Genomic DNA, 26,121 nt, shown 5'->3' with positions numbered 1-26,121 from the left:
TTTTATTTGGCTTTATACTGAAGTTTGGAGGAAGAATGAGAAGGTCTAAGAATGTTTGCTGTGGCCATTTGGATATGTATGCATAAGTGTGTGCGTCTGTGCCTGTGTGTGCACATATATACACATATATAGGTATATATACCTATATACGTACACTTATACATATATATATAAAACCCTGGCTATGAAGATAGGTAACAGAGGTCACGAAAGTCCAAGCAGGGGGAGCAATGGGGAATGTCACTGTTAATGATGAGGAGAGTAAACAAAGATTCTGCAGACTGAATAGAGATGTTTTTGAAAACTATCACCAAGGCTAGAATAAAGATATTTGGTGCTGCTAGTTTAAAATTTATTCAAAAGATGAAAGAATGGATTTCATGTTAAATCTTCATTTTCTACTACCAGAAACCATTTACTCAGTTTATTTGTAAACATCCTTAATTAAAATGTTTTGAATCATCCAATTCCTTTCAATAAAATGAAAGTGAGATCAGAAGGATACCTTCTACATCACCTCTTTGGTAAAGTCGTGTATATATGCCTTGCTTTTTTTTTAAGCTAATGTTTAATTTAAGTAATAATAGAAATTTAGATGGCAGCTTAGGAATTCTGTTGTGTTTATTATGACATATATTCTCTTAAGGGGAATCACTAGTACCTATTTGGGAAACTAATAGCAAATTTGGAAGACAGCGTCATAGGTAAGTTTTGTGACTTTTATTCCCAGATCCAGAAACAGAGTAAACTCATTTCCTTTTAATATTCGAAAGAAGAGAACAGAGAGATAATAGTTCTGTTTTTAAATCATTATCTAAAAGTAACATATTTGGTCCAGATATTTTAAATTTGAACCAACAATCGCTCTTGAGCCATAACTTACTTTCCAAATTGCATGCCCTTCAGATCATAGCATTTCAGAGTAAAAGTCATCTACAATTTGTTTAATCACCACTTCTTCCAAAATGAAGTATTTCTCCTTTCCAGCATCAGGTTCCATACCTATGACATTACCATAACAAAATCCACCTCATAGTATTAGAGTTAAGATCAAATGAAATGGTTGTGGACTTACCAAACTGCAAATTAGGATTCTTAATCAGAAAAAAACTTTTTATACTTAAATTTGCATTGTGGTCCTTAATAAAAATATCAAAATGTATGTGTTCTCCATAAACTCGATAGCCTGTATATAAGAGCAAGACTATTCTAATCCAAATGCAAATAGATTCTGCAATATTAAGACTTTTGTTAAGTAACTGTGTATCCCCACCCTTGCCCCATTCCTTTCTTCCTTGCTCTCTCCTCAGTCTCTGTTAAGTATCCGTGGCTCCCTGTTTTCCCCACGACGCAATAGCAAAACAAGCATTTTCAGCTTCAGAGGTCGAGCAAAGGATGTCGGTTCTGAAAATGACTTTGCTGATGATGAACACAGTACATTTGAAGACAGCGAGAGCAGGAGAGACTCACTGTTTGTGCCGCACAGACATGGAGAGCGACGCAACAGTAACGTTAGTCAGGCCAGTATGTCATCCAGGATGGTGCCAGGGCTTCCAGCAAATGGGAAGATGCACAGCACTGTGGATTGCAATGGTGTGGTTTCCTTGGTGGGTGGACCGTCAGCTCTAACCTCACCTACTGGACAACTTCCGCCAGAGGTGATAATAGATAAGTTAGCTATTACTGACATTACACACCAACTGAAATAATCAAAGCCTGGGCGGTTTAGCCTGTTATACCATTCTGCTTCCCCAAAATGAAATGCCTTGAAAATAATATGATTTATTGAATGAAAAGCAATAAATCTTTAGAACCAATTGATTTGTATGGGACCATTAGATTTCAAATGCTTTAGTGTTCTTACAGTCTGAGTGAAACTACATCCACAAATTCAAGAGACCTACCAACACAAAATAATGGGCACTGTGACAACCAAATTGTTATTACAAATGTAATCTCACACAGAATTATGTAATTATTTATTCATATTCTGGAAATGAAATATTATAATGACCTATAGGTAAATGACCTGCCTAATGATAATAGGCAGTCTCCATACAAATATCAATATTATAGGGATGCTAAAGTGTTTTGATGCTAAAATGTTTTGATGTGTATTAAATGGCTCTAAAATGCTTTGATTTCTTATAGGATGACTTGTAGAAATAATCAAAGGAAATAAATAATCTCAGGAAAGCACACATATTTCATTGTACATCTGTGTTTGTGCATGGAAAAAAATTGGCCCATATATGTCAATACTATCAAATATGGCTTCAGAGAAAACAATTCAGCCTTGCAACACTATGATCCTATTATTTTGGGGGGAGAAGACTGATCCAATTATTAATCATTGAGATAAGCTAGAAATAATCACATTTGAATGAAATGAAACAATGTATGACTTTAGTATGCTTATGAAATTTCTCTGAAAATTCCAAAAGGTTAATTAAAACATTCCTGTAACAAAATTGCCCTATACAATTGCATCCAACTGGTACATTCTTGTCAAACTTTACCATCGTGATAATTTTTAAAAAGTGTTTAGAACTAAATAATAAACTCAATATTTTATTACTTGAAAATTATTACCTGGAAAAATTGCATGTAGCATGATTTTCCAAAGAAATGCTATGTAGTGCTGTATTATTCATTGAAAGGGTGGTTTGAACCATCAGTATTTGGTTTGCAGGGCACCACTACTGAAACGGAAGTCAGAAAGAGAAGGCTAAGTTCTTATCAGATTTCAATGGAGATGTTAGAGGATTCCTCTGGAAGGCAAAGAGCCATGAGCATAGCCAGCATCCTGACTAACACAATGGAAGGTAAGAAGCCAGCCATGAGATAGTCAGCTTGACACGGTTATATGCTTTGTGCAACTATTTCTTCTCCTCATAGAATTACCAAAGTCAATTACCCAAAATCATAACTGCATAACAAACCTAAGTAGATGATATATAAAATACATTATTAACATGCTGGTTACAAAAGCTAATACTGTCCCTTTTTTGTAACTCCTGATCTTGTCAACTAAGTGATATTTCCCCACTCCATATTATGTCAGTGAGTTATCATTGTTATATTCTCCTTAAATAATTAGAATATACCTTCTTACATTACATTAGTCCTGCAATTTCATAAGTCTTTTATTTAAGAAGTATTTAACATGTGTTCTTTAGAAAATATGAGTTACATTTTATATCTTGTCCTATTGTTATATATGATATCTGAATGGTCACATAATAATTATAACAGGTTTACCCATTAAATTACTAGCAACTCTCTTAAATATATTAGGCTAAAATTCTAAAAGATATGAGTATATTTGCATAACATAAGTAGATATAGGTTTGAGTCTATACTAAAAAGGACATACTACATCTCATTGTGTGCAAAATTAATGCTGATGTGGAAACAATCAGAAGAGACTTGGTTGTACACATTAATAAGGATCACAGCTTTAGATAGTGTTTTTTAAAAGACACTTTCAAACGAAATAGTGTTTGATACATTTAATATTTCTGTAAAGCTTATTTAAAAATTGTTTTGGGATGCCTGGGTGGCTCAGTTGGTTAAGCTCAGCAGGGAGTCTGCTTCTCCCTCTCTCTGCTCATGCTCTCTCTCTCTCTCTCTGTCCTTCTCAAATAAATAAAATCTTTAAAAAAAATAAGATAAAATTCCTTTGATAAAAATAATATAGCAATATAATCAATAATTACCTAGCTATTAGCTAATAAAGTTAATTTGAAGTAAAGTATTAAATTGAAGGTGTTTTCTGTATTTAATTAAAGGCAAAAGACATTTATATAAAATTTTTAGAATATTTTGTGAAGATATTTAAAGGGATTGCCTTCTCAAGTTTGTTAAGCTAAGTAATATGAACTTCGATACCCAGGTAGAAGCACTTATTTTATAAATAATGTTTAATCTATTGTAACAATAATTCATTTTTATTGTTATTTACTACTCTTCCTCTTTATTGTTCCCCCAGAACTTGAAGAATCTAGACAGAAATGTCCACCATGCTGGTACAGATTTGCCAATGTATTTTTGATCTGGGACTGCTGTGATGCATGGTTAAAAGTAAAGCATCTTGTGAATTTAATTGTTATGGATCCATTTGTCGATCTTGCCATCACTATTTGCATTGTCTTAAATACTCTCTTTATGGCCATGGAACACTACCCAATGACCGGTCAATTCAGTAGTGTATTGACTGTAGGAAACTTGGTAAGTTCATTTAAAGTTTACTTATTTCCTTTGGCAGGGGTGCAGGATATAGGCCAAAGAAAAAAATCCATTCATGCTGTGTAGGGAATCTCAGCAGTAAGATCTAAAAATTCAACTGGTATGAATGCTGATTGCTCAGACCAATGTCCATGCTAATTGACCACAGTGTCTGGTAAGCTGTAAGCTCATTAAAATTTTTACTGTCATTCTTGCTAAAATATAGGTCCAAAAAAAAAAAAACACAAAGTATCTAATTCTGGCTCCACAAAAATGCAGTTTTACTATTCACAGCCTCTGAAGAAATCATGTCCATTGGAGGAAATATATAAAGATTGATTTCTGTACAAAAGAGGACATAGTTGTTTAAACTGAATTACCTAATAAAATGTTTCAGTGGTATTCACACAAAAGAAAAAACAGTGGGTGAAAATGCATTTGTAATTTAGCCATACTTTTGGTTCAAATCACTTGAACAGGCATCTGCATATGTGTATGCTGACATGTACATTTCCTCCTTTATATGAGAAAACTGAAATGGGCAAACAAGTAAGAAAAGGATTAATCGAGAGCTTCCTTTTTGGCACAAGACAGAAAACTAGTGTAAGAGGAAAATAAAAAACTAGTGTAAGAGGAAAAAAAAAAAACTGACTCCTAGAATGAAAAGAAAAAAATGAACTACCAAACCATATAAAGGCTAACTTTGTAGTTGGGCTTCAGGAAATGCTTTAACCAAGGGCTTGGATGTTGCTCAAATGTTCATCTTTTGTCTCTGGGTCAGGAAACCTCTCAGCCATACCTCTCTGGTTTTAGATCTTGTAACCTCTGCACTGGAAAAAAAGCTGTATCTCTTTTTCAGTTCTAGTTCAAAGACTCTCACGATAGGACTCTTGTTTGGCAGAGCCTAGGTTAGATGCTCACCTCTGGTTTAATCGGAGGCAGAGGGTGGATCCATGTGAAAACATGACAGACTCGAGGAATCACAAAGATGGAGAAGCAATTCCCAACAGAAGTTGAAAAGGAAATACTGGGCAGACAATTACATAAATGTCTACCCAGTAAGTGACCTCAGCTTTATTCCATGGTTTGACTTTGTAGCACCCACCAGATTCTTGAGATTTTCTTCATCATTGGCACCTGTGAATTGTTTTTTTTTTTTTTTTTAAGTGATTGTTCCTTGATCTTTCCAATCACCTCATGTCTGATTCTTTTCTGGACTTATGTCTAGTAAGGCTGTTTTCCACTCAATGTTTTTATTATTCAACAACTGTTGGAATTATCTGCTCTTGTGGCGTAAGCTATGCCCTACTCCTATATTTCCAACTATTACATAATGTTGTTCAAGGATAACTTTGAACACAATATGTGACTGAAAGTGCTATCTCAGTCCAGTCTTATGTTACCTCTAGTAGTAGCCTCCCAGCTTCAAAGAGCCTTCCAATTCGAAGATAGAAATCTGATAGCCATTTTTACTTACTTTTCCTGCATTTGTTATATATAAGTTGATAAGACCCATTATTTCTTCTTTAAAGGTACCTCTTTTTAATCCTATAACTATGATTAAAATAATACTTTTAGGACTCTGCACTCAGTATGTTTGCACTTTGCTAAAGTATCTATTATCTGTACTTAGGGTTCAACAGCTTTATCTGATTCTCAAGACTTCTCATCTGATCCCATCCTTTCTATACCTTCCTATAGTCCATTGTTTCCTAACCAGCCACTACTGGCCCATCAGAACAGCCAAGTCACACCAACATCACCCATGTTTATAAATTTACATATGGGAAAATATTTCACTGTTCTCTACATTCACATCTAGAGTGTTCCGACCTCATTTCAATTCTTCATATTCTTCAAGGTTATGTCCCATTTTTCCTTTGTATCTCCTATAATGTTTACATGCTTGTAGCTCAATAAATAATGAACTGGTTGTTTTCTACCCAAACGGGCTGCTTAGAGTAGAATGTTTTCATGAAAGAATATAGGCTTTGGAGTTGGGTGGAACTGGGTTTGGCTTCACTGCCAATGCTTACTAATGATGTAGCATCTGGACAAGTCTGATAAAAAATCTGAGTCCTTGTTTTCTATTTTGAAATGGATATAATGATACTCATCTCCCGGAGTTGTAGTGAAGGCCAAATGAGGTAAGATGAAAACAATACTGAGCCTGGCATCTAGCATGTGCTCAATAAACAATTTCCTTCCTCTAATATATGCTATTTACCTTTCTTTGAAATATTGATGGAAAACAGTTCTGCTCTAGCTCCTGTATTTTTCCCAAGATACTGAACAGTTAGGGAAGTTGAACAATCAGGAAGAAATTTTGGAAATTTGCCAGAGCAAAACAGGAAATTGAAGTTTTATAGAATTCCAAAGTTAAAGCACTAGAGTTTGGAAGCACAGGATAAGAGAGGTTGGATTATAAGGATGATCAAATGGAAAAGCACTAGAAAAGAAGCACCAAATCTGGGTTCAAGTCCAATAGTCCATGCTAAATAACTGTGGTGCTCTTGAAAAAGTAATTTAGATCTTTGGGTCTGTTTTCTAGTGAGTAGAATGTACTGAACGAGATGATTTTTCATGTTTTCTCCAGTTCCAAAATTCTGTAACCTAATGTGTAGCAACAGAGATAAGGAGGTATAGAAGTAGGGTGGAAGACTGATGACTGATAGATTGTGGTAAAACCATTAATAAGCTGAGGTTAGCATCAGGGAAACAAGGCTCAGCAAGATAGAGTGTATAAGATAGAAAACAGACCTGAGTTAACTATTTCTAACTGTAAGAGATGGAACAATAAACTGTTTCTATTAGCTGAAAGCTCCTGTTATTATTAATAATATCATACATGTAAGGCATTTCATAGTTCTCAGATATTTTATACCCATAACAACCCTTATAATAAGTATTTCTGTATAAAAATTATATATGTTTAATTATACATAAATAATATATAAAAATCTATAGAGACAGACACAGAGAGAGAAAGAGAAAAAGAAAAAGAGGAAGAGGGAGGAAGGAGTGGAGAGGGAGAGAATATACTCCTTCTACCATGGGTACTTAGCTGACTTTGGACTCTATTACACACTATGGATGGTTGCATTGCATATTTTGTGGAATTTATAGTTTGCTCATTTAAATAACTTTAGTTTGTATGGAGTAGTTGTTACTACTCAAATTTTCACATAATACCTTACAAATAAGGATCTCTAAGTTTTATTTGAATTGTTAACAAAGGAATGTCTTGTAAAAGATTTGTGGAACTTTCAGGTTTACTTAAATCAATGTGCCCCATTTGTACCCTGTTTCTGGAGCATATAAAAATTACATCACTTCTCTACTAATTGGATTGATTGATCAAATTTGAGTATCAGGAGACCTCAAACATCTGTTGAGTTTCTCTAAGATGCTCTATTTTGTTGTCTTGACTATTATAAAACCCATGCACCCATCTTAGAGACTTTATAAGCAAGAAATCATCCATCAATCATAATAGGTTACACAACCTCTTTATCATACAAACATTCCCAACTAACCTATAAGTCTTTCTTCAGGGAATACAGATAGAGGTCTGTAGCTCCTACACTGACTACTTTTCTTACTATAACTCTCATTATAACCAGTGATTAAGAGTCCACAATATCCCTTTATCCTGCTAGACCCTGAAGGGAACTCAGAACATGATACCTGTACTAAGGATCATACATGTCATTTGCAAATAAAAACCTAAAGAAACAAGATTAGTAAAGTTATTTCAATTAAATGGTGTGGTACAGGATATGAAGAAAAGGGACATGATAACTTTTTGAAGGAGAAAAAATAACTCATTTATTAAAAGATAAAACACTTGGGAGCTGAATCCTAAAATTCACCTGGAGGCATCTTGTATCAATGAAAGAGTGCTATCTAGCCATATAACTCCTTTCCTCGTACAGTATAAAGCTATCTTGTCTCCAAACTAACAATTTATAATGAGGTTATAGTGTAAAAATTGTGTATACAATTTCTGAATACCATTTGGTAAACAATACAATGCTGACAGAAATCCAAGAATTTTAGACACAGACCTTATGAGTTACCTCATTGAATAGCCTCATATGACAGATGAGAGAAAAGAACACCATAAATGCTAAATAATTTCTCATCATTTTTCTTTCAGTATATTTTGATTTCACCTTCCCCACCCAATCAACAATAACAACAACATTTTAAAATGTTTGCATTTAAATACCCAAAAGCCATGGGAGTAATAAAACTAAAGCCATTAAAAAAAAAAAGCTAATAATAATAATACAGCAAATATAAGCTCCAGTTACATCAAATTCACTACAAAAAGAACATGGAACATCAGTCTGGACAAATAGAAGTTTTGTAGAGCAAACTGACCAATAGCCTTTAGAATGAACATTCCTCCTTTTAATGTACAACAACAGAACTTCCCTAAGTAAATACTCAATAGGAAAACCTTCCCTTTCCTGAAATGAGACTTTATTCCCCAACATTTTATCATCTTCAGTGTTGTGCACCCCAAACCATCTCAAAATGCTCCAAATTTCTTTACTCTTGGTCTAGACTTCCAGGGTGATTTCTCATCTCCATCCTTAGCACTTATGCATTTACTGTATTTATCATGTGTACAATAGATTAGGACCTTTTCACTGAACTTAACTCCTCACTAAAGAAGCTGGCTTAGGAAGCCTAAAATTCATTGTTCATAAGAAATTTATCAGCCTAAATGAACTAGGTTTATGCAGTCTGTCCACAGAAAATTTATCAGCCTAAATGAACTAGGTTTATGCAGTCTAAGTTTGTATATCTTAATTACTACTATATTTTCAAAGACCAGCAAAATGTCTTCCATTTAGGTGTGCAGCAGTTTTTTTCTGAATGAATGAGTGGCTACAAAAGCATTTACCCAAAGTTTCAAAAGATAAAAAGCTTCTACATAAAACAAGATACATTTTGGCCAAGTTCAAACAATAAACATTTGACGTTTTTTATTAATTGCCTTGAGTCCTAAAAATTCTTTGTGATATAGAAAATTCAAAGGCAACTGAATGTTTGTTTATAAACCATACATGGGCATTATTTAGATAATGTGATACATATCCAGAGGTTGCCAATTCTTTCTGTTCTTAGAATTTTTTGATGGAATTTAAAAATTATGTAAACTTAGGCTAATATTATATCAGTATGCTGGATTGATTTTTGTTAGAATGAGAAGGAATTTTTAAAAACTCTTAAATACTGACAATGCAGTTTAGACTAAAATGTGCCAAGAAACAATATCAATGATTTTAGGATCTAAATGGAAAACACTTAAGGATATAAATAAATATAGTTTTAAATTGCAAATTATAATTAAAATGCTATTTCTAAAATGGAATTTTATGTTGGGATTACATTTTAGATGAAAGGATGTACATTTAAGGTATAGGTTTTTATAACGCAGGAGATCTAGTCATTTCAGAAGAGCTGAAAAGATCATCCTATGATATTTCTGTAGGAAGAAATATTTATAGATGGTTTACCTGGATAGTTTCTACCTCAGTTTAATGTATTTCTATGATCAGGCTGCTAATTCAAACAGCTGCTTCTGAGACTTTGTATAAGAAATAAGATTTCTTTAAATCAGAATTATTTTAAATTCACCAGGGGAAAAAATCCTATGGTGTCATTCCATAAAATAAAAAATAAATAATTTTCAGTGTGCATTCCACTATATATCCAGATTTTCATGCAATAAAATTATTTGGAAAACATTTTATTTCTACTTGAGTGAATGAATGAAGAACTGAAGTTAAGCTATTTTTTTCTGGAATAGGTTATTTCCCCTAAAGTCTTTCTATGTTTAGGAAAATAATATGTTAGCTGCATTTTTTTTTAAGATTTATTTATTTGAGAGAGAGAGAGCCAGAGAGCGAGCACACCCACAGGAACAACCGGGAAGGGAAGGGGCTGAGGGAGAGAGATCCTTAAGCAGCTTCCCTGCTGAGTGTATAGCCCGAGGCAGACCACTGCCTCTCCCAGGACCCTAAGATCATGACCTGAGCTGAAATCAAGAATTGAGTGCTTAACCAACTGAACCACCCTGGTGTTCCTATGTTAGCTGCACTTTTTTTAAGAGTGGATACTGATTTCTTTTAATTAACTGATGTTTAGGAAATTCAAATAATTTTGATGCTGATATTTTGAGAGTCCTTTGGGGTAAAGGCTGATTTACCTTGTAAATGGTAAGCTTGACTTTATAGTTATAAAATGCAGCTTTTACCTATTCTTAAGGTCATTGTTTTTTAAGATTTTTTTACAAGAGTAATTTCATAACTCTTCATTGGGTCCCTTGGCCTGTGGTTTTGAGTTAAAAACAAATTTTGAGTTCATTTCAGTTGTTTCTATTGTCAACCAGACATTCATCCAACCACTCAAATAATTTATTAATTTTAATTATGCGTGCATGCATACTGACAATGTTCACCTGCTGCTTTCAATTAAATCTGCAGTTCCCTGCTCTATTAATCCATTAACCTTAATTCTGAGCCATGCATCCAGAGAATATTATTATAAAACACTTGCGGGAAACTCACTCTTATTTCAGAAACATTTTAAAAATTACAGAAATAAGATGATGTCCCTTTAAAAACCCACAAAAATCAAGAATAAAATATGGTTCTTACCAAATTTAAAATAAAATTAGAGTAACTTCAATTAATACATAGATTTGTTCCTAAGGTAATAATACTAAAAACAAAATTCATTGTGATTATGCGAGAAGTCTGGTGTACCAAAAAGGGTAGTAATTCTGTAGTTACTATTCAGTATCAGAATCACAATGTGAATGAGGAAATGTTTTAAAATCAGCATTTTCTTGGATATCACTTAAAATACTCCCTTGGAAAAAAAATGCTAAATTTATATCAGTTTGTTACATTTCTCCATTTTAAATTTTAAATGTTTTTACTCAGGACTATTTAATATTCTTTACAGATTCTTACAGTGTCAAAAGTTTTTTCAGTGTCTGTGATCTCTATTTTACTTTAGGTCTTCACTGGGATCTTCACAGCAGAAATGGTTCTCAAGATTATTGCCATGGATCCATATTATTATTTCCAAGAAGGCTGGAACATATTTGATGGAATTATTGTCAGCCTTAGTTTGATGGAGCTTGGCCTGGCAAATGTGGAGGGATTGTCTGTACTGAGATCATTCAGACTGGTATCAATTTAGACTACGTTTATATTGTATCACTGGCATAAAATTTATTTTAAAAATAAATCAATGTGATCTTACACTTATTTTTAATAATATTTTAAATCTACACCAACACATGATACTCTAAGGAATATATATAAACATTCTCTTTAAAACAAAGTGTGGGGATCCCTGGGTGGCGCAGCGGTTTGGCGCCTGCCTTTGGCCCAGGGCGCGATCCTGGAGACCCGGGATCGAATCCCACGTCGGGCTCCTGGTGCATGGAGCCTGCTTCTCCCTCTGCCTGTGTCTCTTTCTCTCTGTGACTATCATAAATAAATTAAAAAAAAAAAATATTAAAAAAAAAAAAACAACAAAGTGTGACTATTTTCTGAGAATGATAAAAATGGCTGAACCACTTCATAATGATTAGCTATATGGGCACATTTAAAAATGCAGATGTCCCTCAAATTATGTTTTAAATTCACTTAATTTTTTTTTTTTGCTTCAACTCCGTAAAGAAATGCAAATAACAATTTGAGGTCTCAGTTAATCTTAGTTTTTTATCAACCTTAAACTTATATTAGTAGGAACTACTTTAAAGGAACATGTATAAAAAAATAAAATAAAATAAAATAAACATGTATGAAAACATTTGATATCATTAGCATTTTAAACAATGGTATAACAAACTTTTTAAAAATCGGCAAAATTTATTTTAAAAATATAAAATTTTGGGATCCCTGGGTGGCGCAGCGGTTTAGCGCCTGCCTTTGGCCCAGGGCGCGATCCTGGAGACCCAGGATCGAATCCCACGTCGGGCTCCGGGTGCATGGAGCCTGCTTCTCCCTCTGCCTATGTCTCTGCCTCTCTCTCTCTCTCTCTCTCTCTCTCTTTTTTTCTGTGTGACTATCATAAATTTAAAAAAAAATTTTTTTAAATATATAAAATTTTATTGGAAATTAAGTAAAATGTGGAGTTTTTCACATTGAAAGGAAGACTTTATGTAAGTTATTTTTTATCAATTTAGTTTTATTTTATAAATATCCATTAAAATATATAACTCATACTTTTAGTATTTCTTTTTACTCTATAGTCTGAGGGTGACATTAGTTTGCTAAAATCAATCCAATTTAAATGTCTCCAATCAAAATATTAATTTGTTTTCAAGGATATATCTGTTGATGAACCAGAAAGGGATATAACTGTTGATGAATTAGAAATTTTCTATTTATCCTGACATATTTTATATTTTTTATTTTTGCATTTAATGATTTGATTAATAATTCCAGTATTATAAGCTATTTTTTCTGGGTTTGAATTTTAGTATGGTCTGAGATTTTATATCCCTCAGAGGTAGGTCTACAGTATGGTATAATAATAAAATACAATGTCTAACTAACTTCCAAAATTATATTGCGATTACTACTGAGAATATCTTTTCACTTAATTACAGCTTCGAGTTTTCAAGTTGGCAAAATCTTGGCCCACGCTGAATATGCTGATAAAGATCATTGGCAATTCTGTGGGGGCTTTAGGTAATCTCACCTTGGTGTTGGCCATCATCGTCTTCATTTTTGCCGTGGTCGGCATGCAGCTCTTTGGTAAGAGCTACAAAGAATGTGTCTGCAAGATCTCCAGCGACTGCCAACTCCCACGCTGGCACATGAATGACTTCTTCCACTCCTTCCTGATTGTGTTCCGCGTGCTGTGTGGAGAGTGGATAGAAACCATGTGGGACTGTATGGAGGTCGCTGGCCAAACCATGTGCCTTATTGTTTTCATGTTGGTCATGGTCATTGGAAACCTGGTGGTATGTATATATTATAAATGCTCATAATTAAGGACAAGATCAGAGAGTAGCTAGGAAGGTGGCCTGATGCAATAGATAGCTCTGGTTTTATCACCAACAAGCTAGACTCAAATCCCAGGACTAGCACTCTGAGCTTGGGCAAGTTACTTAACTTCTCTGAGCCTCAAGTTCCCCAACTATGAAAGTTGAATAACAACGCTGAAATTTTATGGTTGGTGTGGGGATTAACTGAAGTGTATCTGTGAAAGTTTAGAAGCAAAAATATTAGGGTTTTTTTGTTTGTTTTTAGAGAAAATTTTTCATGAAGACCTATTTTTTATCCCTTTATTACCATTATGGACTGAATTATTTTTTATCCTATTATTACTTTTATAAAGAAATGACCTCCAGTAAATCTAAAAATATGGCTGTCTACCCTATCTTCAAAATACCCTTTACAAATTCATAGCTCATACTGTCGGCCTACTCAGAGGCAGTAAGTTGCATTTTACCAAATTTTGAAGATACATTTCAATGAAATAGGGTATTAGATTGTAGCTATGTAATTTAACTATTCAACTTGGAAAAGGACTAAATGTATCCTTCCCTGAATTTGCTTTATTAAAAGAAAATAAATTATTGCCATTTAAGTTATTCACACTTAAATCTGAGAATTTAAAAACTTACTTTTAGTTCTTAGTGTAAAAGCGTCATTTGTATATTTACATGTTTTAATGCTTACATTTCTCAATTATGTGTGTACATAATGTTCTTCATGCCATCATACTTAACCTTTGCTTTGAGAGGTACATTTTTAAGTGAGACTGCTTGAAAGAATACTTGTGGGGTAACTGTAGACATGAAATTTTTTTCAGAAGAGTAAATCAGGAAGCTCTAGATTCTGAACAAAATCTGATGCAGAAATAAGGAAACAAACTAGAGTTCTTGCTTTGATAGGAGATGTGTTAATCTTAATATAATTTGCATTTGGAAATTTCTGCTTTTCTGAATTTGTGGCCACTGGACAAAGGAATTTATATTAAAAGTATATTGTTTTAACACATATCACCAAGCTCTCAAAAAGAAAATCCTTATTTGTATACATGAAGCTAAACATTCTCAGACAAACTGATAACATGAAGTAAAATGACTAAAATGATGTTTCTTTCTCATTGGCCAAAACCATCAAAACGGGATTTTTGTCTCTTCACTGGCAACTCTAAGTACACAATTTAAGTCTCAGAAGTCCTGGTTTCCTGTTGTCCTTCTTGGTATGAAGGAAAAGGCACTTGTTTTATCATATTGCCCCTACAGCAGATAGTAGCTGTCAGGTCCTTTAAATAGTGTAAGATTCAGTCACGTGTCTGAAATACAGTAAGCATTCAAGAAGCATTTGTTAAATTAACTTTAGCAAAGATCTATGCTAATATGCACACTTCGTATTAATGTAGCAAATTTTCTTTTATTCTTTTAGGTTCTGAACCTCTTTCTGGCCTTATTGTTGAGTTCATTTAGCTCAGACAATCTTGCTGCTACTGATGATGATAATGAAATGAACAATCTCCAGATTGCAGTAGGAAGGATGCAAAAGGGAATTGATTATGTGAAAAATAAGATACGGGAGTGTTTCAGAAAAACCTTTTTTAGAAAACCAAAAGTTATAGAGATCCATGAAGGCAACAAAATAGATAGCTGCATATCCAATAATACTGGAATAGAAATAAGCAAAGAACTTAATTATCTTAAAGATGGAAACGGAACCACCAGTGGTGTAGGTACTGGAAGCAGTGTTGAAAAATACGTAATCGATGAAAATGATTACATGTCATTCATAAACAACCCCAGCCTCACTGTAACAGTGCCAATTGCTGTTGGAGAGTCCGATTTTGAAAACCTAAATACTGAAGAGTTTAGCAGTGAGTCAGAACTAGAAGAAAGCAAAGAGGTAAGAATGCTTTCAAAGTTTTTGTTGCATTTCCTATAATAACCATGCATTATGGTTATTCAGTATTTTTCTGTGTTCATATGCATTACTAAAAAGTAAATTGAAAGGCAATATATACATATGGCAGTGTTGGAAAATTATGAGATTTTTTTTATTGGGAAATTCATTCATAGAAATTCCAACTTTCCAAAGGAGATCATCATTCTGAATAATTTGTATATTCGTCTTCTTGATTGTTTGAATATCTGGCTAAAAATATGGCCTGCCAAAAAATAAGCCATATTTACTGCTTTCTATTCTACACACTATATTATGCTCTTTAGACATATCAATGAATAATATTTTATCAATCGTTGTGAAAGTGTCATCTTACTTTCTAGATTAAGTTTTGCTATGATTTTTTAATGTGAAAATTTTATGTGGTTTTTTTTTCACCTCCAAAAGCTTTATTGTGATATTTATTTATGAAAGTGTTACATATATTTGGAAAGTGCAAGTAGCATTGATTATTTTGCCCAGTCAAGGACAAGCAAGTCCAAGTGTTCCAGATTAACTTTAAAATGCTAAGACCTACTTAGAAAAGCTATACTTGAGGATTACAGTTAAGAAGTAAAAGTTGAAAATCTGCTCTTACTTATATTACTAGTTGTTCAAAATAAAACAAAGAAGAAAGGGAACTGTTCTTACTGTATGATCAGAATTCACAGAATCCCATAAGAGCAGCTTAATGGTATTAATTCTGCAATTCTGTATCACAGAGAAGAGAATTAAAATTTTTTACTATTACCTATTTTTGGACTTCTAATATACCAGTGGAAAGTAAGTCTAGCACAGAGTTATAAAAGACAGATTTTAGCTTGAGGGTAGGATATTAGCACCACAGGAAACAGATCATTGACATCTGATTTTTTGAGCATATTTGGAAAACTTCTCTTTTTAAGAACAGTATCAACAGAATTCGTATAAGTAATATAATAAGTAGTTGACAATGTCATAACTCATAGCTCTCGATCCTTCCTTTTAAACATTTCAGCACTGCTGAGATATATTATAATAGTAAATTTGAAAATATTTTTTAAAGGTAAAACCATATACAAAATGGGGTATAATATTCTTGGAATTCCACTCAAAGTCTGCTTAGTGAGCTCAATTCTAATTTACATATTGTTTATTCTGATAAAATAATAACTCAATTCTAATTTTATTTTTCATCACCTAACAGATTTTTTTAAGAAAAAAATCAATTAATTAATGAGCAATTATTGAGCATTTTTTCAAACTCAGCACTTTGCTGGATACTGAGACTAAGGAAGAGTTAAAGGAGAGAGCTCTATAATACAACTGCCTTTGGGGAATCTCAACATCTTCAAGGAGGCCAACACTAATTCTCAAAATTATTAAAGATCTATTAAAAAGTTTCGTCCTTCAGGACCGAATATAAAAATTATAGGTATTGAGAACAGCAAGAACATAGCAAGTTACTAAATGGAAGAGATAAAATTGAAATAGGCCTCTAAATTTGAGTCAAATATATGATCAAAAAGCCAAAGCAAAATCCTACCAAAGGAAAGCAACAGTTGAGAATGCGCTTGGTATTAAGGTGCAGCAGTGAAACAATCAGCATGAATAACCTACTGGTTGAGAAGATAGTAGAAAATTTGGGTGAATAAAGTATTTCCAGATTGTAAAGTCTTAGAAGTAGAAAATTTTAGAATTGCTAGCATAATCAATACAGAGCTATTTGTTCTGAAGCAGGGGAAAGGCAAAAGGAAAGTGATGTTTTAGGAAAGTTTATTTGGTATCAATGAGTAAGATGGTTTCGAGTGAAGGATATGTGGTGACAATCATTTGATAGCAATCAGGTGATGAAATTCTGGGCTGAGGTAAAGTAATAAGTGTGGTCACTGAGACCTAGCAATTTGACAAACTAGTGAGACTAGGAAATTGGAAAAAAAAAAAAAGTAATTGCACTCTCTGAAAGGGTCTTATAACTCTGAAGGTTACCAGGTTTAAGTGGGAAGAGGGAAGAATTCAACTGGAATATACTAAATTAGAAGTAACAGTGTTTAGGGTGAGGGCTGGGTGAAAAATCAGGGATTTAAAAAAGATTTGTTAATTATCAGATTCCTTAACAATAGAGGAGCTTATTACCAAGTAATAAGGGAAGATTAGAAACAAGACTAGCCTGGGGTCAAGAAGAGGTAGAAAAATCAAAGAGATTAGAGAAACTTTTGTTACAGTAGTATCATAGGTTTTATCACATTGGACTTAAGGAAATTTAGTATCTTAATTATTTTCTACCAAAAAGTTGGCTTCTAGAATATTTCAAAAATTCTATAATGCCCACAGATATTTCAAATGACTGCTTAGAAAAATACCACCTCACTGTCATGCTTTCTAATGGCTAGGAAATCATAATCTGGTACACAGAGACACTGTGTCTGGAAAATATTTTATCATCCAAACAAAAATTTATTTTTGGGTGACTATAATCATTCTATCCTCTTCCAAGCTAAATTTTGGATACATGGAAATCAATTATAGAGTGTAATGAAATTGTTTAAAGATTTACAGACATATTAGTGTGAAAATTTATCAAACTAAATATAAAAGTAAGTACTTTATAAAACAAGGATAAAATTTCAAATTATTTCACATGGTAGTTATAAATTCAACAATAAATTTTTTACAGGTAATTTTTTAAATTAGTACAAAAAAACCCCACCCCACCCTGAAAAGTAACAAGGCAATTCTCATATGTGTTCACACAAAGATTAGAAGTACAATGTTTTTAAAAATAAAAAGCAAAAAATCTGCATATTCTAACATTATACAGTTGTTTTAGATAAATTCCAGGAAAGTTCAGTTTTAACCTGGAATTTCTGAAAACTGCTGGCACTGAACACAGGTCACGTTTCAGATGCCTATTTACATAGGCTGGTTATTCTTTTTTAGTAACTATTGCACACACACATACACACACAAATGAAAAATAACATATCCATAAAGTGACATTTTGGTTCATGCTTCTTAGTTTGACTGTAAGTAGAACACTGAGTTATGCTTTGAAAATACAGAATATCGTTTCTTTTTGCTGACACACTAAGAAATCATACAAACTAAACCAACAGTGATACATTACTCACTAAAAAAGTAAATAAATTTTAAAACCTTGCAATACATTCTGCTTTAAGAGGCAGTAATTAATATTAACTTAGATGGTATTTGAAAACTCTAGTCATCTAACTCTCTGCATTCATTTTCAGGATACTGTCTATCTAGCTATAGTGCAATTGGGGAAAAATGATCCCTGAGTTGTTAGAGATGAAGATATGAATTGCTGTTATTATATTTTTAATATATGTATTTATATATCCAAATATATGGATTGCTAACATAAACAGGCTGGTATGAAAACAAATACAAAGCTCTGCATGAAAAAATGTAAGAGAATTAAAGGTATGGATTGCAAAATAGTGTTCTTACTTATCCTGGAAAAACTTGGATTTATACAAATCTTGTGACAAAATACAAAGTAGAATTGTTTGTTTTTATATATTTAAAATTCATGTAATCATGATTTCTTAGAATATTTATAGAACTATGAATTTTTAGTTTAGTTTTTAAAAAGGTTTTGTTGTCTTCCTGAGTAAGAATATAGAATAAATGTTCTTAAGAATCCTATCTGAAGTTGAATTCCAAAGCACAATCTAGCAATATCATACTGTGACCTTCACCGCTTACCGTTCTTACTTCTCACAGGGGTAAAATCAAGCTGGAGCCATCAAGAGTGCAGCTCTGGTGTTTTTTAACCAGCCAGAGGCTCGTGCCACCACTTTTACCCAGGTTACCCAAGCAAGTTGTACATGTACAATCACTTTCTAAGTGAATTTTGACTGGCCTGCATGCTACTCAGCTGTTCCTTCCCCTGCCATGGCAAGGAAGAGCTAGATGTGCCCAGCCGCTCTCTGCTGAATTGTGTGACACATCATAGCATGGTCAGGCGAGATGGGCAGTCCCACATCATATATGATTCTGCTGATGAGTTTTCCAGTTTAGTCTTTAAAAATTTTAAAAGCAATAATTGCATGCTCTATAGGATTTATAATTATTTTAAAATATGATAGGAATGTTTAAAGTTCAATATCGTCAAGAAGTTAAGAGAGCATGCATTTTTTTTTATTTCTCTGCTTTTATTTCATTAAAATAAGACCACAACTCGTTGTTGTTGCTGATTCAGCCCTTATAAGTAAACTGTATGACCAAAATGAGCCTCATGGGACTTTTTTGATAGTGCCATTTTCAGATCATTATATTCAGATTCATGAATATAATTTTCAACATTTGTAATTCATTTGCTCCAGATGGAAATGTATGCTTTCGTGGTTTTTTTGAAAGGCTCTATAAAAGACAAAAACAGGTGATCATAAGTTTTTGGATATGAAGGGCCATAGTCTGTATGTATTTGGGCACCACATATCTTGGATTCTCATGTAGTTTAAGAAAGTTTTTAAGTCATATGTCTGTAAAACTCTAAGTTTTCATTGCAAAGTAATCAAAAGAAGGAAAGCATCATGATATGGGATACTTCATTACATCTTGATCATTAAGTAACTGGTCCAGTGTACCCATTTTTTTTAATTTCCCTAATCTACGTTAATCTTCCCTAAATTTTCTACCTAAAACTGATCAGGTAAAAAAGAGACAGAAAATGTCCTATTTTTTAGTATTACTATAGTTTTATGGGGAGTAAAGGGCATCTCCCAAGATCAGTGTTAAGTTTGTGGATTAACTAAGCCTTTAGTTTATTCTCTTGACTCAACCTTCTCTTGTTGATATCCATGCTTACTGGAATCTCAGCCAGAATGAGGGTTCTGGGAGGGAAATTATAAAACAAAAATGGAAAAAAGCTCTCAAATATTGGCAATTTCAATACTTTTGGTGAAGAATAATATCTAACCAGAGTTTGGGGTTGTCTCTAGGTTTAATTCATACCTATTCACTTTTTCCTTAGGGATAACTAAGAATTGGCTGGAGAATGCAACAAATTCAGAAATATTATTAATGAAACATAGAAAAAAAATATGTCCGTGATTTATGCAATTTTTACTTAGCAATTACTTTTAACTTTGGGGTATAAACCAACATTGGCCAGTGGGGGAAAAAAATCTGACTTATTCTTTCTTCCCAAGCAGAACAGAATTAAATGGTACTGGAAAATTATGTTTATAACAGTATTCCCTCCTTTTCAAGGCCTTCATGGAAACTGAAAATAGATACTTGATTAAGATCCCAAGCATGTGCCCTTTTGGAAAAGGCACTGTGTTCTGTTTTCAGAATCTGGAGAGCAATGGAAGTACCTCTGGGCTTTCTCTATCTTGCTCTCAGTGTCTTCCAAACACTGTGTGAAATTGAATGTGAGGCAACTCTTCCAGAGGCACAGATGAGTATGTGAATACCATTTTAAACCCATCTTGACCTTCAGAGAACTGTTGTGGTGCTTTAGTGTACTTCTGTTGAAATAAAACCTAATTAAGGCTAGTTTAGATAGAAATTTTTATATATCTTCTCAAGATAAACCAGCTATTTCTTTTGGCTTCCTGATGCCCTTTTACCTTACTCTTCAACTACCACATAATTCTTCTATCATGTTCTTATCAAGGTCATTTTAAAATTAAAGAAGCACCAGGGCTGTTGCACATTTAAAATATGTCGAGGCAAAACCATATATGAGTGGTTTGTATTTTTAAACATTCAATAAGTCGTCCAGAAAAGAGAGCTATTTGTTTTAATCTTGTAAAAACAAGACTGGACAAGCAACCTAATGGCCTCCTGGTGTGTCTACCTACCTATTCTTTAAGTGAAACATCATAAGTCAAGATATGGATATGCATATCCAAAAGATCAGACTAAGGCCCTGATAGTATGTGTGACCAAAAGATTTTCCTCTTCTACTTGTAAGACAAAACTCAGAAGTTGTGAGAGAAACGGCTAGATTTTAAAGGCAATCTGTAATGGCTGAATCTTTTATTTTTGCCTCTTGAATCATACAGCAGTTTGTGAGACTCAAACATTTGGTAGCTGATTGAAAATAAATGAAATGTAAGCGCATTTCAGTGGAAGTAGGCCAGTTGCTAACATTCTCTTCTATCTCTGAAAGTTAAATTTCATTATTTAATTGGATAAAAACCCAGAGCAATATTCATCATAAGGGGGATTTCTATATAAGTTCATGTTATTAGAGGGGAAAATGGTCTCATGGCCTTTTTGGGTACTGATTTTGTCATTTCTTACGAATGGTTATTTGCAGTTAATCTTCTTGAAAACTTCATATTCAGGGACCATGTCTTTGAGAACATGGTTCTTGGATCAGTGTGCGGCTTCCACAGTATTGCGCCAGGCTTCTGCTATAGCCAGGCATGTTTTCTGTGGCTGAATTAGGCCTGGAGAATGTTGCATCTTAAAACCTGCTTTCCAGTGTGCATTTGTAGAGCATAAGCCATCATCCCTCTGTAGACTCAGTAGTTTCTACAAGGGATGGAAGAATCAAACCTTAAGTGCCATAAAATATCGGAGGGGTAAGGAGAAAATAGTACAAGAACACAAGTTTGAACTTGTACTATATGGTTTTATATGGAAGCTTTCTATAGTTATGCCTATATAACTAACTATGTTTTTCTAACTACTTCTAAACAAGTATTAATTTAGTTATTTAGTATAGTATTGCGTTCCTTAATATGGAAAATTTCATTTCAGGTTTCTTTGCTTTTTTTTTATACCATTGTAGTATCACAGCTATGGCAATATAAAGAAAGTAAGTTATCCTTTGTATTTATCATCAGTCACTTGCTTTTAAATCAGTTACATGCTTTTAATAAATTTGGAAGTCATTTCGGTGTGGCTATGATAAAATGTATAACAAAACTATACTCTACGAGATATGAGTGCCAAAGTACTGAAATAAATTAGAAAATGTTTAGATTATATAAATGGTATTATATCAACACAATAGGATTTTAAATGCTTAAGTAGTTTCTAGGGAAGAAATTAATTATTTAAAGATTCTTTACGGATACAGTGACTAAAGCATATCAAGTAGTATATCATAAATGGTAAATTGCTGTAGCCTAATAAAAACACACTCTAAGCTTTATTTTATAAAAATCTAAGTAAATTCATGACTTTTGAAATTTTACATAGTTGACACAAGATTTCTCTAATTTCATAGAATAAAATATATGTACTTTCCTGTGACAAAAAAAAAATGTGCCCTATGAAGTTTACAACAGGAATAAGCCTGATTCTCAAAATTAGTAAGAATTAACTTTGTCAACCTCCATAGGGAAAGGAGTCCCCCCACAAAACACTTCTTACTGAAATGAATCTTAGCCTGCTATCTTTCAAGCTTTGATGCATGAGGGTCTATAAGACTCTGAATATTCCTTAAGAAGTTTTCCAGAGTATAAGTTTTAAAGGGTTATCCTTATCATCAGAAAAATTCCTGAATAACAGTGAAGCAATTCTCCACATAAAATGGGTTCTGCTTGGGGCACCCGAGTGGCTGGCTTGGTGGTTGAGCGTCTGCCTTCAGCTCAGGTCATAATCTGAGGTCCTGGGATCAAGTCCCACATCGGGCTCCCCATAGGGAGCCTACTTCTCCCTCTGCCTGTGTCTCTGCCTCTCTCTGTGTGTCTTTCATGAATAAATAAATACAATCTTAAAAAAAAATTAATAAAAAATATAAATAAATCAATTTGACAGTATACCTGGCCACATCGTTTTTAAAAAACAAAAAATGGGTTCTGCTCATTTGAAAGAGCGGAATACACAGAGTTTTGGCAGAGGATGGGAGGTGTCTGTTTTACAACACATGATTTCTCTTTTTTTTTTATAATAAATTTATTTTTTATTGGTGTTCAATTTACCAACATACAGAATAACACCCAGTGCTCATCCCGTCAAGTGCCCCCTCTCAGTGCCCATCACCCATTCACCCCCACCCCCGCCCTCCTCCCCTTCCAGCACCCCTAGTTCGTTTCCCAGAGTTAGGAGTCTTTATGTTCTGTCTCCCTTTCTGATATTTCCCACACATTTCTTCAACACATTATTTCTCATAATACCATGCAGATAGAGGCAAACTAACTCACTACTGACCCTCTACTTTACAGTCTTTATAATATATACATGTATAACCTCTATAGCTATTTAGAAAATTGAAAGTATTTATATCCAAATATGTTAACCACATTTATAAAGACAGTACTAATAACAAAAATACATCCAGAGGTCAGTACTTGGCAAAGAGCAGACTCAGTTGTCATTGAGATTAGTGGCTACATATTATTTGTGCCATTTGGGTTTGTTTTAAGTATTTGTATCTACACCTGTAGATTATATGGCAGACAATTATAATGCAAAAAAATGAACAGCTCACATTATACTAATAGTGGTAAAATGAGAGTAGTATGTTTTCTAGAGTTTTTGAATAGAAAAGTATACATATATTTGTGTGTATATACACATATACTGATTACTTTCTTCCCTCAGATTCCCTTATTGAATGTCTGCCAATATTTTAGAAAAACATTTTGGAAATATCATGTATTTTTATTGCTAAAGTATTATTAACTAAATAATTCCTATTCATTAAAAATGTATTATCTAATACAATTAAATAGACTTCTGTCAAGGCCATTATTGAGTTACATAACAAAGTAGAGAGATGAAATTATCTAACCACTATAATTTTTTCTATACGAGTAATACAAAAATGCAATCAATCATTCATTTATTGTCTCTCCATAAATTTGATACAACTATTTGGTGTTTATTCTATGCTTGGGTCTTTTGGTATATATATGTGTCTGTATATTTTTGGTATATATGTTTGTGTACATAAATATATAATTTGTACCTATGTATAATTTTTGTACATATATAATTTATCTGTAATCATAAGAATATTTGATCAAACAAAACAAGTATAACATTCAATAAAATTTAGCATGGAGAAATCATGCAAGAAAGAAAGGCTTCATGGAGGAGGTGGACCATGACTAGGCTCAGAAGAAATTATCCAACTTGGTTTGACGAACAGGAAGAAGAAACATGAAACTTTTATAACTAACCTAAAAATAATTTGGTTTCTCCCTGGTTTTACTTAAGCAGTGTATATTACTGCTTCCACTTGTCAAATGTCATGGTGTTCAAGGGAAGAGTTAGTTGCCGAGCTCAACCATCTTCTCCATTATATCATGAGCTGTTTCAGTTCTATCCAGCAGTAGCTTTCCTGGGATTTTCTTAAAATATGAAGATATTCTGGCTATAAAAGGCAGAAAAATCCTGGGGGAAGAAAGTATGTCCTGGCCTTTCTCATCTCTCTAGAAAGTGGAGGAATTTAATGGTACAAATTCCTGTATTGTAATGATCCTAAAAACCAATGGCCAAAAATGATGGCCTAGCTTCTCTCTTTAGCTCCAGACTAGGAGGTATTTTATTATAGAATTATATTTTGATATAAACTATTTTTTCATAGTATATTTATTTTTCATAATATATTTAGTTGGACATGATTAACCTCACCTTCAAAGTAACATCACAGAAAATATCTGGATAGTACTTTTCAATAGTTCAAATCATAAAATATTAGACTACATTTGTATTATGATTTCAGTAAATCAGGAATTTTGAGCCAAATTTTCTCCAATATGACCAATGTTTAGGGAGTCATTTGGGGATTTTTCAGTAATATGCTAACTCATTCAGAAGGCTAGGACAAAGTGACCCCTACCACTTAGCTACTAAAGTTAATGGGGGTTGAGAAACCATTATCATGTCCATGTGCTATTTTTTCATCCTAAAAGCTTTACATTGGCTAGGTTTTGTTGTGTGTTATTTCTTTGCATCCATTTCATAAAACACTGCAAATCCATAATGTCTTCCCAAGTGATCTCAAAGTACTTATATATTTATTCTTGTAACATTAAAGTGGCTCTTCCTAGCCATGTGGCATGTCACAGTGATTTATTTAAGGAAAAAATTCACAGCCTGATAACATGTTGAATTCAGAATGTGCTCCTAATAAAAGTCTATATAGATTCTGTCCAATGCCATTTATGAGGAAATTTCCATTTCATTTAGAATTCTTTGTCAAGTATTAAATTCATTTAAGCAGTTCAGAAAGAGAGAGAGAGATCCATCATTTTTCTGCTAGTAAAGAAGATTATGTAAGCCAGAGGAAAAATATAGCTCAAAGTTGAAATATAATGACTGTGACTAATGTTAATGTGCTGCTCTTCCTTTCTAAAATTACAGAAAACATGGACAGTAGTTAGAGATGACTGGTAATGTTCTTTGCTCCCAAAATTCCATCATAAGAGGTGGACATTTTAATTTGATGCATTTTAATTAATATAATCAGTAATGAATGTCAGCCCACAAAACTTTCATCAAACTATTTTTGATTTGGCATGAGTATTAATGTATTAAACTATTTCATATGGCATCCGTATACAATTAGAGATAAAAAAAATAAATTAATCAGTACAACCCATTCTTTCCAAATCACTCACACTGAATGCTGTGTAACCTTTTTCTGTCTGAATCAGGTCAGTAGTTACACATTGTTTTAAATATTAGGACTTTAATTTGGTTAAATTATTAGTACATAATCTATCAACAATGTTAATAGAGTCAAATGTGATCACTAACATTTTTTATCATTTCACACTATGACAAAAAATTTCCAAATTAGATGAATAAAAGGGGAGAAAAATCACAATTTGCAATGGGGTTTTGTTTCTAGAAATTAAATGCAACCAGCTCATCTGAAGGAAGCACAGTTGATGTTGCTCCGCCCCGGGAAGGTGAACAGGCTGAAATTGAACCTGAGGAAGACCTTAAACCGGAAGCTTGTTTTACTGAAGGTAAACAAGCTCAATATGATTAAAATGCAGTCTCCCCGCTTTTC

The 26,121-nt window shown here is 33.2% G+C and overlaps 1 protein-coding gene across 13 annotated transcripts in view; it reads left to right on the top strand.

Annotated features, from left to right (window-relative positions):
- The window catches only part of LOC112916453 (sodium channel protein type 3 subunit alpha), a 105,009-nt gene that overhangs the window by 61,254 nt on the left and 17,634 nt on the right, over positions 1 to 26,121 (top strand). For 4 of the 13 annotated variants that reach the window (XM_025994133.2, XM_025994134.2, XM_025994135.2 and 1 more), the window contains 7 exons: positions 1,311 to 1,658; positions 2,693 to 2,825; positions 3,992 to 4,230; positions 11,266 to 11,439; positions 12,872 to 13,228; positions 14,682 to 15,152; positions 25,957 to 26,077. In XM_025994133.2, coding sequence (XP_025849918.2) covers positions 1,311 to 1,658; positions 2,693 to 2,825; positions 3,992 to 4,230; positions 11,266 to 11,439; positions 12,872 to 13,228; positions 14,682 to 15,152; positions 25,957 to 26,077 — 1,843 coding nt within the window. The remainder of the gene's footprint in view (positions 1 to 1,310; positions 1,659 to 2,692; positions 2,826 to 3,991; positions 4,231 to 11,265; positions 11,440 to 12,871; positions 13,229 to 14,681; positions 15,153 to 25,956; positions 26,078 to 26,121) is intronic. The other 9 variants (XM_072751820.1, XM_025994138.2, XM_072751818.1 and 6 more) reach the window with 3 other exon arrangements.

The sequence above is a fragment of the Vulpes vulpes genome, chromosome 3 (assembly GCF_048418805.1).
Source record: "Vulpes vulpes isolate BD-2025 chromosome 3, VulVul3, whole genome shotgun sequence".
Classification (NCBI taxonomy): domain Eukaryota; kingdom Metazoa; phylum Chordata; class Mammalia; order Carnivora; family Canidae; genus Vulpes; species Vulpes vulpes.
The sequence above is the reverse complement of the archived record's forward strand: the minus strand, read 5'-3'. Positions and strand labels throughout refer to the sequence as shown.